The 13,808-nt window shown below is 41.2% G+C and overlaps 1 protein-coding gene across 1 annotated transcript in view; it reads right to left on the minus strand.

Moving 5' to 3' along the window:
• DOCK1 (dedicator of cytokinesis 1) overlaps positions 1–13,603 on the minus strand; it is a 311,442-nt gene extending 297,839 nt beyond the window's left edge. The window contains exon 1 of the mRNA XM_026065688.1: positions 13,557–13,603. Coding sequence (XP_025921473.1) covers positions 13,557–13,602 — 46 coding nt within the window. The 5' untranslated portion in view covers position 13,603. The remainder of the gene's footprint in view (positions 1–13,556) is intronic.
• Positions 13,604–13,808: the final 205 nt, after the last annotated feature.

The following is a 13,808-nucleotide window of genomic DNA, read 5'->3' on the forward strand; positions in this document are numbered from 1 at the left end:
TGCTCTGCATGAGGCTCCCATCCTCCAGCAACAACTGGAAAGCATTTTGTGTTATATCTACACAGTTTCACTTTAAATATGTTTAAAACTGATTTAAATACCTGCTCAGCACTATAAAGATGTGCATTTTCACTTTAAGAGAAGTTAATTTCTGCTTAAATAACCTAAATCTACACCCTGTCAGCTCAAGCAAACAAAACAAGCTACTCCTTCGAGCAACTGAAGCACAGGTTTTGCACCAATTACACTTCAAATCATAATTTAAACCAGTGCCACTACACCTACAAACCTTTGTCTTTATTCACTTCTCTACACTTTGACTAGGTTTAAGACCAAGATAGCACAGGGGCAGGAAAAGCAAGGAAGGCTCCAAGATTGATCTAAAGCACAAAGGGGTGCAACAAACAAAAGTGGTCACTATTACTCTAACCAGTCACTTCAGAAGAAATCATCTTAAATACTKTTTCATTCCACCTTTGCACAGTGACTCCTGTCCTTTCCAGTCATTTAACTCTGTTTGTGTACAACGGGTCACTCATCATGCAATGCTAGAAGTCAGCCACCTGCCAGGGCTTTCTGGTAAGAGACAGAAATAAAGGGCTCATGCAGAACCTGTTTTGGTCTTTGAAGTGTTCTTACCACCCACTAATTTCAGCAATTATCACATCAGATGCCTGATGTTGAGTTATAGGGACAGACCTTTTTACTGTGCCACTAAAACACGGCTGAATTTTAAGGAATCAAGCACTGAAACTTAAATTCAAGCTGCAAAACCAAGTCACAGAGGATAAAATTAATCTACAGAACAACTCACCAGGGATGATAAAGTCATCGGGGCAGGAAATCTGCAAGTAACATTATTTGCTTATCTCTTAAAACATGATACTAAGAAGAGAGATCAGGTGTGTATGTTCTCTTCCCAGCATTATTCCAACTATTTGCTTGAAAAAGGTAAAGCATTAGCACACAATGTACACTCTTCTGATGACTAGTATTGTGCTATGTTAGCCAACATATATATATATATATACACACATATACATACACACACATATAACTCATTTCAAGTTAAATTTCAAAAAGCTAAAAGCTATTAAATCAATTACTTCAGAAAGAAAATGAAAGACTGAAGAGACAAAGTCTGAAAGACTCATGCGGTTCCACAGCTCACATGCTGCAGACAGGAGGGCTGTTGAAGGAAGAGAGTATCTGAACCATTTTAATGGAGGAATCCAACTTATTCCTCTCAATTAGGAGCCCTAAGCGTTCTGAAGAAAAAAAACACACACGCACACACAATAAAAACACACACATTATACCAAAAAGTAGTTTCTCGTCCATTAAYGTTTTGCGTAAGACAGCGCTGCTGCATCTAAAGATGGCAACAGAAAGGCCCATGACATGCAGATGCAATAAGAAAGGAAACGCAATGGCAGAACTCAAGGTTTCAAATGTTCACCTACATTTTATTTTTTAGTAAGTTGACCCAGTCATTTTTGAACACTATCAGTATCTTATCAGCACTTGAGCTGCTATTCAATTATGCCCTTTCCCCTGTGAAAAAATATTTTTATATTTACCTAAGAGTATGAAAATATATGATAGAAGCATCTAGAGACTGTTACACAAACATAATACATGAACTTCTAATCTTAAAGAGTTTATCTCCTAAAAACAGTTCCCAGATCAGCATACTGTGTTACAGATAGTATCAGGCCCACGCTGTAAGGGCTTACACGTTTCTCCCAGCATTTCAGATATTCACAGCCTAACAGCACTAAAGCCTCTTCTAGCGTTCAGGCACGGGGTCGCGTACGTGCATGGTAAGAGCCTAATCGCTGCATGAAGTCCAAACTGCACATTCCACATTTGATCAAATAAGTCACCAATCTGACCAGTTTAAAATCACTGGCACAAAGTTATCACAGTTCAGTAAATAAACAGAGGCCTCTTCTACAGCAAAAGTTATTGATAAAACCTTTTAATAAATCATTTCAAGAATGAATTTGTCTAGAAACTCAAAGCCAAACACAAGCCGCATCCACAGAAAACTTCTAAAAATGTAAACAGCATCATAACTGAGTAAATTCTCTTAAGTCTCTTCTAAAATATGCTCATCCGGTTATATTCAGCTAACCACTCTGCCCCTCCTTTTTCGAGGGATCCTCAGCAGCAGAATTCACTACACACAAGTTAAAGCAAGTCAGTTTAGGTAAAGACTCACTTGCTTCTCAAAGAAATTTTTTTCCACTAAAACTTAGCCAACGAGGCACTATTCACTCTTCGTAACTTGAGTAATAAAGAAAGGTTAGCTACAGCAGCCACTGTTGAACAGAGGCAGCGTACACTGACTAAATGTATAACTTCTCAGCGTTTCCCGGATCATTATAGGAAAGCATCGATCTAACTGAGGATTCACTGTAATTGCATTAAGACTTGCGTGTGCGTTACCTGCACCTACATCACAGTAGTGTAGTTTCCAAGAAAAGGGGTCTTGCTAGATAAGACCAAAGGAATTTCCAAAATTCAATGCCCGGCAATCAGAATTTTAGAGGAACACGAATAACTTATTGCAGACCATAATAGCCAGCACAGGAAAAAAGCTCTAGTCCACCAGCAACTTTGTCCTTGAGCTGTTTAAGACTGTAATGCCCAGGATTAAAACAACCCAATCTAATCTAACTGCAGATGTTCCCATTATCCATATAAACGTTTAATCCTTTTTGAATCCTCTTAAGACTCTTTGTTACAATGAAACACATAAGAACAAGACTGACAAATATAAACAAAATGTAATATACTAAATACCGAAAGAATATTTGGCACTCTGTCAAGGCTTTGGGGTTGCCGTTTTCCCCCTTTGACTCACAGACTGCCTCAGAAATCTCACCGCCACAATAATGTCACCTCCAGGCACATAACTTGTGAGCAAGAATGATTCCCATGAGAATATCCTAGCAACTGCAAGTTTGGGGAAAGATCTTCACCTTCTGCTTCAATCCCTTCCAGTGCTCTGTCATATGTCAATAACAACTCATTTAAAAAGGGTTAATGCCGGCTGTTGTCCTTGTGAGCAGAGCTCCAGTACTCTGCAGAGCCGTGAGCTGCTCTTATGCCTACTGCTGTGCGCTTCCCAGCAAGTCTGGGACAAAAAGGTCTTTTTCTCCTGGCCTGACAATTAACTGGCAGCATCAGAAGAGACACAAAGAAAAGCGCACAAAAGACTTAAGCAAGGTCACATACAGGTGGAAGCCAGACAACAGCTAGAGGCATCTCGCTGACAGGCTGTCAAGKGAAAGAGGCCAAGTTAGATCCCGCCACACCAAAGACATACCTGCTAGAGAAAAACTCTAACTTTGCAGGGAAGCTCAAATATCTCCAAAACTAAGCTAAACCCACACACCACTCAGGCTTCAATTGGCTTATGAACAATACTATCAGTAAAACTACTGTTTTGGTTGCACCACTTAGCCTTAGACTGGAAATTTCAGACACGATTCCACAGAAGCAGAACAAACACCCCAGAGAGGGGAAAAACAAAACAAAACAGAGCATCTCAAATCTATTCCAGCCAACGTTCTTGGTCAAAGCAGCACCAGAAAGGCTACAAACCAAAGGACACAACACAAATCACAAGAAAGAAATTAAAAAGCAAAAGGCAGACAGCACAGGGAATTTAGCAGAACAGCRCAAGTTGAACGAGGGTTTGTATTTAGTGCACGTGTATTCTGCTGGTGTTATGATCCACCCTCCACATACTGTAAGAGTGCAAACGGGGTTTACGGTTGGTTACTGCAGGAAAAGAGGACAGCGGCTCTAACACATTTTCCATCTTCCCCCAGTTACGACTCCCCAAAGACAAACACTACTTCCATTCAACACAAAGGGTGAAATATGGTAGCTAGGTGAGCGGTAAGGAAGGAATTTAAGTAAGGATGAAAAGAGCTAAAACAAGAGGTAAGTCAGTGCCTGCAAAAAACTGGTGGGTATTTGTGTACAAGAAAAACAAAATGTGAGAATAAAGAAAAAAGCTAGGCAATCATTAGCAAAAGCAGATGACATTATAATTGTACAAGAAAGCTTCTCATTTCCTGATTTTTTTTCTCTTTTGTATGCTTTTTTAGGCAATTCTGTATCACAATCACATTTTGCCAACAATGCGTTGCACTGGTAGATACAGAGCCCAGCAAAGCCACGAGGCCGCTCAGCAACCGGCTCCAGAGGCTGGGCACCAGATAACATCACTGTTTCTTCACATTACACAGGGCAAACAACAGACTCAAATATAAGTACTATTCTCTACATATTTGAATTAGAAGTGAGTCAGACTTTTTGACACAGAGCAGCAAAAATGGTAACGTGCTCCCATGTGACCCTAAGCCAGTCAAGGAAAGAAAATAAAAAATAAAAGAACTCCACTCCTTAACAYCATGATGTCAGTTTTTATTTATACGCTCATATTTTAGAAGAGGAACCTAATATTTAGTCAAGAGAAAACATTTAAAGGCTCACTCACATCCTTACCTATAACTTCCCTGACTTGAATAACATGCTTAACCTTATTTCCACTTAGTCATTAAAATTCTTATGCAACTTCTCCTTTATGAGAAAGTATTTATCAGACATTCCAAACAGTCACCTTGATAATGTGCAGTCATTTATGAGTCATGATTTGTTCACTGGAGTCACATGCACAGCAGATTTCTGAAAGCGTRCATCCTTTTTATTGTTCACCGTCTGTGTTTTGAGTCTTGGAAACTCAAGTATCATCAGCTACTTCCACCTGGCTCAGTACTCAGATATTTCCTGTTTCAAGGTCCACCACAGGAATATTTTTTTTACATTACCAGTTGCTTTCATTTCACCTCCTTTCTGATATCCAGCCCACAGACGGCTGTATACACCTACTACACTGGAGCAGAGACCACTTAATTCCTAACAAAACCACCCAAGTATACCCACCGAACCCCTTCCCTCCTGCCAATACCTTTTCCTGCAGACCAGCCAGGCTGATCCTGTGACTACGTAAAAGATTGCTGCAGCTGGGAGCAGGCGTGCTGCTAGACCCAGGGAGAGCATCTCAGCACRGATGATCCTCCCATCCCTGCTCCCTTCCACTTATGCCCTTTAGCCTTATTCAGGGATCTCAAACACACACCACCACTACCACCAGCCATCTTGGTGTTTTCCCCCATCCCCATTTCCATACATGTAGTAATTTCCATTATAGGAGTACAGGTCAAGGTCCTACAGCTTGCAGATTTGGATATTAATCTGGTGTCATTAGCTGCTTGTTTAGCACCAGTTACCTCCCCCTGGAATCCACGCATTCAACTACATTCCCTAAACATATTTTATTACACTCAATTTCAAAGCCAGTGATGTCAGTATTTCTGTGCTTTCTTTTGAGCAAAAGAAGATGCATGCGGACTGAACACAGAATACCTAAGGCCAGACTTTCAAGAGGTATTTAGATGCTTTGAGGGGCTCTCAGGTACTTCACACCGCACGAGGCCTTGGCATTTCACGGTTCATATGCTCTTACGAATCCCAAGAGCCTACCTGGACTTTCAGATGTCACTTTTCAAAGCCATTCAGGAGCTTTGTCTCCACAAACCTCTGCACGTAATCAATTAAGAATTTATCATTTCCACCGTTAGATTCCTACACAAGGGAAAAATATGCTCTTCAATTCCACCAGTGACACTCTCAGCACATAAAGTCTCTCAAGTACTCCTACCTTATTGCAGCATGCTTCCGAAACCGCCGCACACAGCTTGACTTGAGATCCACTCAAGCAGGTTTTCAAACTCAGTATGAATTTGCATAGTAAAAAAGTTAAAGCGACACACAGAAGCACCAAAGCTACTGCACTAGCAAAGGCGCAGACAACAGAGCGCCGCAAGAAGCCAAGTGTCTACCAACACGCCCAGTGATTGCGTAGGTTTCCGCTCCAGTCGGTGTCCGTACATCACGCAGCAAATACTATACAGGTGACGTGCTTGTCTTTCGGACTTGGTAAGGGAGAAACCTTTTGCTACACTAACACCCTCTGAAAAAAGTTAATCATCACAAACCTCTGAAAATCCACTTCCTAAAGTGTTTGAGCTAAAATAATCAGTACCCTAAATAAAAACACCAATACTAAGAAATACTATACCATCCCAGAAATCCCAAAATTCAAATATCACAGCCCATAGTTACTTCTGTTATTCATCCATCTGTTTGTTTTGTTATGTAAATGGATACATGATTACACATAGTAGTTCTCAACATAATTATTTCAGTTTAGTTAAAGCTATATGGAGTGGAAATATATTTCAACAGATATTCCATAGTTTGCTGATAAAACTGAAATTCAGTAATTGCTGCTGCTTCTATTACAGAAGTCTTTACACCAGAAATCAGCTTTAACACACAAACTGCATAAATACGGGAAGATAAATCAAATTATACTATAAATATATAAATGTTTTCCATAACTACAGCTTAAAATGTAGATAAAGTTTCAAAATTATTAAAATTATTATTTAAAAACTTTTTTTTTTAATTTAGATAGGGAAAGACTTCAGTTTTCCTCCAAGCTAGAGGAGGAAAATATTTCAATAACTCATTAAGGATTTCATTAAAACACTATTCAAATAACTGCTGTTATAATAGACTTGGTATCTACCATAGATTAGAAAACAGAGTTAAAAATACTTTCAAGCTTACAAAATCATATGCTAATTTTTTAAGCTATCAATATTCCGTCTTCCCATCAAGGAACAGAAAGACTTGTACAGAAGAGAAGACCATGTATTTCACAGAGACTGCTACTAGCTGCTAGCGAATCTTTATAAAACGTTTCAGACTTACAGCAAGTAGAAGATAACAAATAAAATTGACACTTCCTTAACAGAGTAAACTTTAAAACTGCGCTATTTCCTCACTTGAGCTTCAATTCATCAACACATATCACCTTTCAGCTATTTAAAGTTAACGCAATTATAGGTATTTAACAAAACATATTGAACTTCACTCCTAAAGGACTAAATATCCGGATTTAAAAAAAAACCACACACAAAACATATCTTGCATGCAGTCCACAGCCAATATTGGACAAACTCCAGCAACGCATGTATTTCAGAAAACAATTATTGCAATGCTTATGCCTGTGGCTGCAAGCTGAACGACAAGTTTCCTGAAGAGAACACGTTGTTTTGACTTTAAACTGCGTTCGGTTTACTTCCCCCTTCTCCTGAAAGTTCTCCCTGTGCACCAAGGAAGATGCATTCACTACACACTGATAAACACAAAAAGCTGTGCCAAGTATGGCAAGCAGTCGGTCTAAAACCAGGACTGTAGCAACGCACCTAAATTAAACACTTATGGCAAGACAAGTACCCAAATAGAAAAGCTGTGAAAAACCACTAGGGTACCACTTGAAATTAAGCCAGAAATTCAGAAACACTTCTCCCCCACCCCAGATTAAAAATGAACCAAAACCAACCTGAATGAGTATCTTGTCCTACTGTCACTTTCATACCTGTGGATGTGTAAATCCTGGTTATATGAAAATTCCCCTTCCCTTTTATTTTGCAGGAACAAGTGTCTTAATAGTGGAAAAACTCTTACACTGATTGAAAACTTACTCTCTAAATAGATGCTATTTCATTCCCATAGGCGGCTGCCTACCAGAAGTGGGTGATGTGCCCTCTCCAAATAGTTTATAACAGAATAATAGAATGAAGCCACAAGCYATCTTTCAGGATCAAAGTACAACTATTTTTTTAAGCTTTTGTAAAAATTTTAAAGAACCTTTCCAGCCAGATGTGCATTAAACTCATTTGAAAGAAGGTCTGGCTAGTTTACTGCCTCTATAAAGTCACATTGCTTATTAACTGTTTCCACTGTGAACCTCAAAGATTTTTCACAGGTGATTATAAAGCACAGGAATGGTTTGCAATAAAGACACTTGGGTAAAGAGCATTTCTGTCATAAGGCGGCCATTCCATTAAACTGAAGCAGATATTAATACTTCTCACATCTCTAAGTGTTTACACATAAGGGCCCAAGAGCCAAAATGTCCCAATTAAAAATAAATACAGCATTAACAGCTACAGCACATAGGAAGTACATATGCACTCTTTAATAAATACTGTTTCTCAATTATTTTTCTCTAATAGCACATTAGAAAATGTATTTCTGGTAAATCCCTACAAAAATCAACTATACTGGTTTTAATTTTGTCTCTGACCTGGAAGAAAATAAACAAAGAAGTAAACACACTCGTGTCCACTCGTCCAGTGTGTTCATCCCTCTCCAATCTGTTGCTTGCAACAAGGGTCATTCATTGACAGAGAGCAATACGGGCTGCCTAGGAACTGAGCATAATCAAGCACATACCTACAGTCAAATTAAGGTCATTCATTTGGGAACAAGTATACTTCATTTACCAGGACCTCGCACATCCTTCGCATGTCACCAGTAAAGGCAAAGCACAGGAACGCATCCCTTCAGCAAGCAGGGCATTAAAAGGCGTTCTAAGATAGCACAAAACAAAACTATAATCAGGGCAGGCCGCTTCTAGGGCTAGCAATTTGCATGAGCTTTCTCAAAAAATAAATTCTTGATAAAATAAATGAGGAAAAATGCTAGTATCTGTTATTACCTAGGACACAATGGCAAATACTGCAGCACTGGATCTGAGTAACAGAAGATGACCTGAAGCAGTTCTTGCAGATCCTTTCAAAATTCTGTCCTGACATTTATTACTGCAACACAACTTAAACGCTACAGACATCCTATTGTAAGAAAATAATTAGTCTCCATAACTTAATGATATCTTGAGCATTAAGTAACTCCAAAAGAAGCCAGACTTTTTTAACAATTTAATACTATTTCCACAACAAAAAGTTTACCTTCATAGATACAGATAGATAGATATGCATATATTTAAACCAAGGATAACATGTAGTTGGATTTTTAAGTTTTTAGCAATGAAAGAGCATCTAAAGTATGTATCCCTTTTCCAGGAGAATCTCAAGTACACAGAAATTTTGAATCATACCAAGTATTCATTAATAAAACATATGTACTGTGCTAAAGAAATAACACTCTGGAAAGCTCGCTTATGCGAATTAAGCATGTCCTTAATTCACATAAGGTGCTATTACCTTACAGAAAGACATCAGCATAGTAAGACATCARCCTTGATTAAATGAAAACCTACAGTCTTGTACTACAACATTAAACATTACATACACATTTTCACTCCTCTGGTTTTGGACACGTCGTGGCTTAGGCCTACCATAACCAGTAGCATAAAGTTAACTATCACAGTTCATCCTGTCAAAGAAATGAAAACTTCTCTCACAAAACAGCACCACTAAGATGTACCTTTTTTCCCCACTTCCCCAAACCCTTTTCTTCTTTATTTTAAGAATATGCAAACACAAGCTCGTCAACTCCGACACTAAACTAGTAAGAGACTTTCCACATGCCACCAGTCCCAGCATCTGCATGATACTTGCAAATACTGGACGCAGCATCTGCAGACTGTAACTACTGGATTCTGCCAAAACTTTCCGCAGCAGCACTGCTCYGCCGAACTCCTACCCCCCATTTCAGAGAGCTGCTGCAGGAGCACAACTCCGGTTGCAAAACTTGCGCATCACAACCTCAGGAAGCTCACTTAGCCCACCAGCTCCTCATTGCGTCCCCTAGTACCCTGTCTACCCAGGGGAAAGCTTGAGAGCACCTCCGTGTGCCAGAACAGAAGTGCAACAGTTATACATATGTGGTCATAGATGTTTAGATTATTTTAAAAACACTAGTGTCTACGGCATACCTAAATAATAAACGGCATAAGGAAGCACTTATCCAGACATCACATGCTGTCCTGAAATAATATTCAGTACAGCTCTGTGTAGAGACACCCAGCCTTCCTTGATCAGGACTCTGAATTTATAAAACAGTCCAAAACCCGAGCACCTTTCCTGAGGAGGCAGAGCCTTCACTGACTTAGTACAAAAAAAAAAAACAAACAAAACCACCCACACCACACACCACAGTGGTGGTCTAATTACTCCACACCTGCACAGACTTTTCAACAAAAAGGCTTTTTAAATACCACATTTGAAGTAACCATAGTAGCACCATTTCTACCTCTTACCCCAGTTTTAAGTCCAAGGGAAATCTGAGATGGAACAACAGAAAGTGAATTTAGTAACTTCCAGAAGTGCTAGTTAGGCTCACAGACCTCCTACTGGAGCTCGTTATATTTCATCTCCATCAGCATAAGGGAGAACACCAAAATTACAATATTCACATCAAAGCGAACGCATGAAATGAAAGACTACGTAGCCATATTCCACAGCCACTTGGGACAACACCAAGGGCAAACCGCAGACATAAGGAACTTCTGGGACTTTCTGAAAGCCTCTAATGTTACAGTTCAGAAAGCCATAGACCCGTTTGGCTGCCTCCATCCAAAGACTGTCACATTTCAACAATATTACATGCCTTTTCAAATAACATGGGAAGAAATGTGAAAAACATAACTAAACTTATACATGAAGAAGAAACACCGGGAGAGGAGAAAAGCTACTTCAGTTAAGCTGATCATTTTTCCATTTTAGATGGCTCTCCTCATGTAAATGAAATAATTATATTATCCTGTTACATCCACACCCATTCCTCATCCAACCTCCCCCCCCATACCAAGCGCCGAATTCTTGCAGGAAGCAAGGCTGAGTCACACAACTGCGCTCTGAGATAATGTTTACACATCACATTATAGTGCATCTCATTTTAAGACAATAAGTTTAGTTTGTAGATTTACTGGACACTCAGCATCATTCATAAATCCCACATTATAAGATGAAGCTGGTTAAGCAGAACTAGCATTTCTAAAAATACTTGTATCCTGTTTCAGTATAGGTAACAATTATTTATTCCGAGTATATCGCAGACAGCAAGTCTTTGGAACTTGAGATGTTACCAACACTAGTCATGCACACAACACACAAGCCAAAGAGGAAAAAAACAAAAACAACAAAAACATTTATATGTACATATGCACACACACACTTTTCTGAGCTCCCACAACAGCAACATAAATAATAAAACCCACGACCAAAAAAACACCATCCTGTTGATTATTATTTCTGCTTTACACAACTTGTATACATGTATCATTAAGACAGCAGTTCAATCAACAATCCTATTTACAAAATGACAGATGTTCCCATCTTACTGTCAGACAATGTTGTTCCACTGTCAGTTATACAACCACACTTCTCCAGGACTGGTCATTGCAACTACTTAGGAAGAAAATACTCTTTTATGAGGGGGTTCACCTTAATCACATATTCTCCATTTCTGTCCTGTGAYTGCGTAACTGCTCTATCAATTCCCCCCAACCCTTAAGTTTCCACATCTAGCACAAAAATGAAATACCAGAAGTCTTGCAATGCCCAGAAGTGCCCTTGTTTGCTACGTGTAAAAGACGTGTAAAACACATGCAACCAAATGGAATATTAATCTTCCCTAGGAGATTCAGTGACACAGAAAACAGGACATCCATTCCAAAATCTGCATTTAACAGGATAGTGAAGGCAAATGAAATAGCTATGTTTCATTGTCTCTAAATCCGATTTTCCTCTCATAGCAACGCTGTGTCTACTTTCAACTTCACACCCCTGCAGCTCAGAGAACGTAACTAAGTTCATCCCTAATGTAACTAGGGATCATCACTCACAGCTAACTTGGGGGAGGGAAAAAAAAAAAGAAACTATTATAGAGAAAAACCAAAAAACTACTGTAAGAAACCATGACAAACTTCTCTCAAGAGCTGTGGACAAAGAAAGKAATTATACAGATCGACCATCTCTCTGAGCCTTCTCAAGAGTTCAGAAGACTTCCAACGCAAAAATAACCTGGTGCTTTGCAGAACTGCAAACCAAGATTTTATATTTCTTTAAGTACAGGTCTCTTACTACACGTCATTCTCCACACCGGATATCCAAATATACTTAAAGTATATTTTAAAATATACTAACTATCCCATACACTTATTCCCTCGCCCTTTCCAAAGCAGTCCTAAGACATGGCTTTCTTGGAAAGCCAGGTCTCAAGAACCTGCTCAATCACAGTAAAAGAGTACAGAGTACCTGCGCTTGAGAGTAGCTAGGTTTATAAGACGAGTATATACGAAATTACAATATTCCTTACATCATTCAACACTTCAAAAATACCCTATCATACAATATAAAGCACATATTTGCAATACTTAATGAGCCACTGCCAGCTGTAGCATTTCTGCCACCTTACATTTTTACTGAATCCTTAACATGGAAATTACTCAGAGTTCCCAGAAAATCTAACTGGGTAGCTAGGATTTGCTAGTAAAATGAGCGTAAACATGGAAAYGACATTTTAGAAATCACGCTCTGGCTTTCTAGGGACATACAAACTTAATTTAAAATTAGTTCCTAAAATTCATTTGGGCTCTACTCAGACCCAGAAATTCCCTTTCTCCTACTTAAGTTGAATATACAAGGCTGAGCTGTGGATAAAACTGTAAAATCATCAAAAGTAAAACAGTTCTTCACACTTAACAGACTCCAGGAGCCAAGGCRGGGGGAGAAAAAGTTAAATTTCAGATTTCCAGATAGAACAGTCCAACGTATTACTTCCTTCCCCGCTGCAAGCRTTCTCCCTCACAGCAGTGAGGTTTTCTTCTCTTCAACCCCTAATAATTGCTTTTGTTAGGAGCGAGGCACCCTCAGCACCAGGATGGGCCTTCCGGGCAGCACGCTGCCCCCGAAACGTGGAAGTCTGGCTTTGTGCAATTAAAACTGGGACTTTTTAAGCGGCGGCGGCRAACAATTCCTCCCTGTTCGAGCGGGACGGAAGAGGCAGAGGACGAAATGGATTCTCGGGCGGCAGTGCGCAGGGGAAACCCCCCCGTCRGTGCTAAACCCTCATTCCCTGCAAAATAAAGAGCCTTCCCCCCCCCCGGTACCTTTAATACTCTGCCTTAAGAGAAGGAAGGAGTAAGTTAGCTGGCGTTTAACATTATCGAGACACTCCCTGGAGCAGGGTGGGCACACAGCACTCGGAAGCGGTCCCTGATGGCCCGAGAGGAGGAATCCAGCAAAGCTGAAGTTTCCTGTACGATATTTAACTGCACTATTGGAACCGTGTGCTACTCTGCTGCTAGGGAAGAAAGTAAAAAGAGCAGAAGGAAGTTTAAAGCCAGTTATGTTCAGCTAAACTGGTACCCCGGGGGGGGGGGGGGGCAGGCCGGCCGTTTGCGCGGCCGATTCAAAGCGGCCGCCCGGCGCTGCAGACACCCCCGGCCTCCGAGCCGCGGAGCCCCGCGGGGCAGCGCCCGGCACCGGAGCCGAACCGAGCCGAGCCGGGCGGGCAGGGGGAGCCCCGGCCCGGGGGGACGTTCCCTGAGGCGGCGCGGAAGAGCTGGCGGCAGCCGCGGGCCGAGCGGGCCCCCGCGGACTTCGCCGGCGCCCCGCGCGCAACAGGCAGGAGCGCGGCGGCGGCAGCGTCCTCACCTACGCCGTACTTCTCCTCCCTCTTGGTGGGGACCCAGCGGGTCATGGCGCCGGGGAGGGGGCCGCGGCGGCGGCCGGACCGGGCGGGGATGCGAGAGCCCCGCTCCTTAAGCCGCCATTTTCCAACCGCGGGACGGGAAAAGTTTCTACCGACGGCGGAGTCATGTGGTGCGGGCGGAGCCAGCGGCCTGGCGGCGCGGCGCGGCCGGGGGCTGCGGACGAGGGGGAGCGGGGCCGCCGGGACGGGATCGG

Source organism: Apteryx rowi, unplaced genomic scaffold (assembly GCF_003343035.1).
Source record: "Apteryx rowi isolate R43461 unplaced genomic scaffold, aptRow1 scaffold_23, whole genome shotgun sequence".
Lineage (NCBI taxonomy): Eukaryota > Metazoa > Chordata > Aves > Apterygiformes > Apterygidae > Apteryx > Apteryx rowi.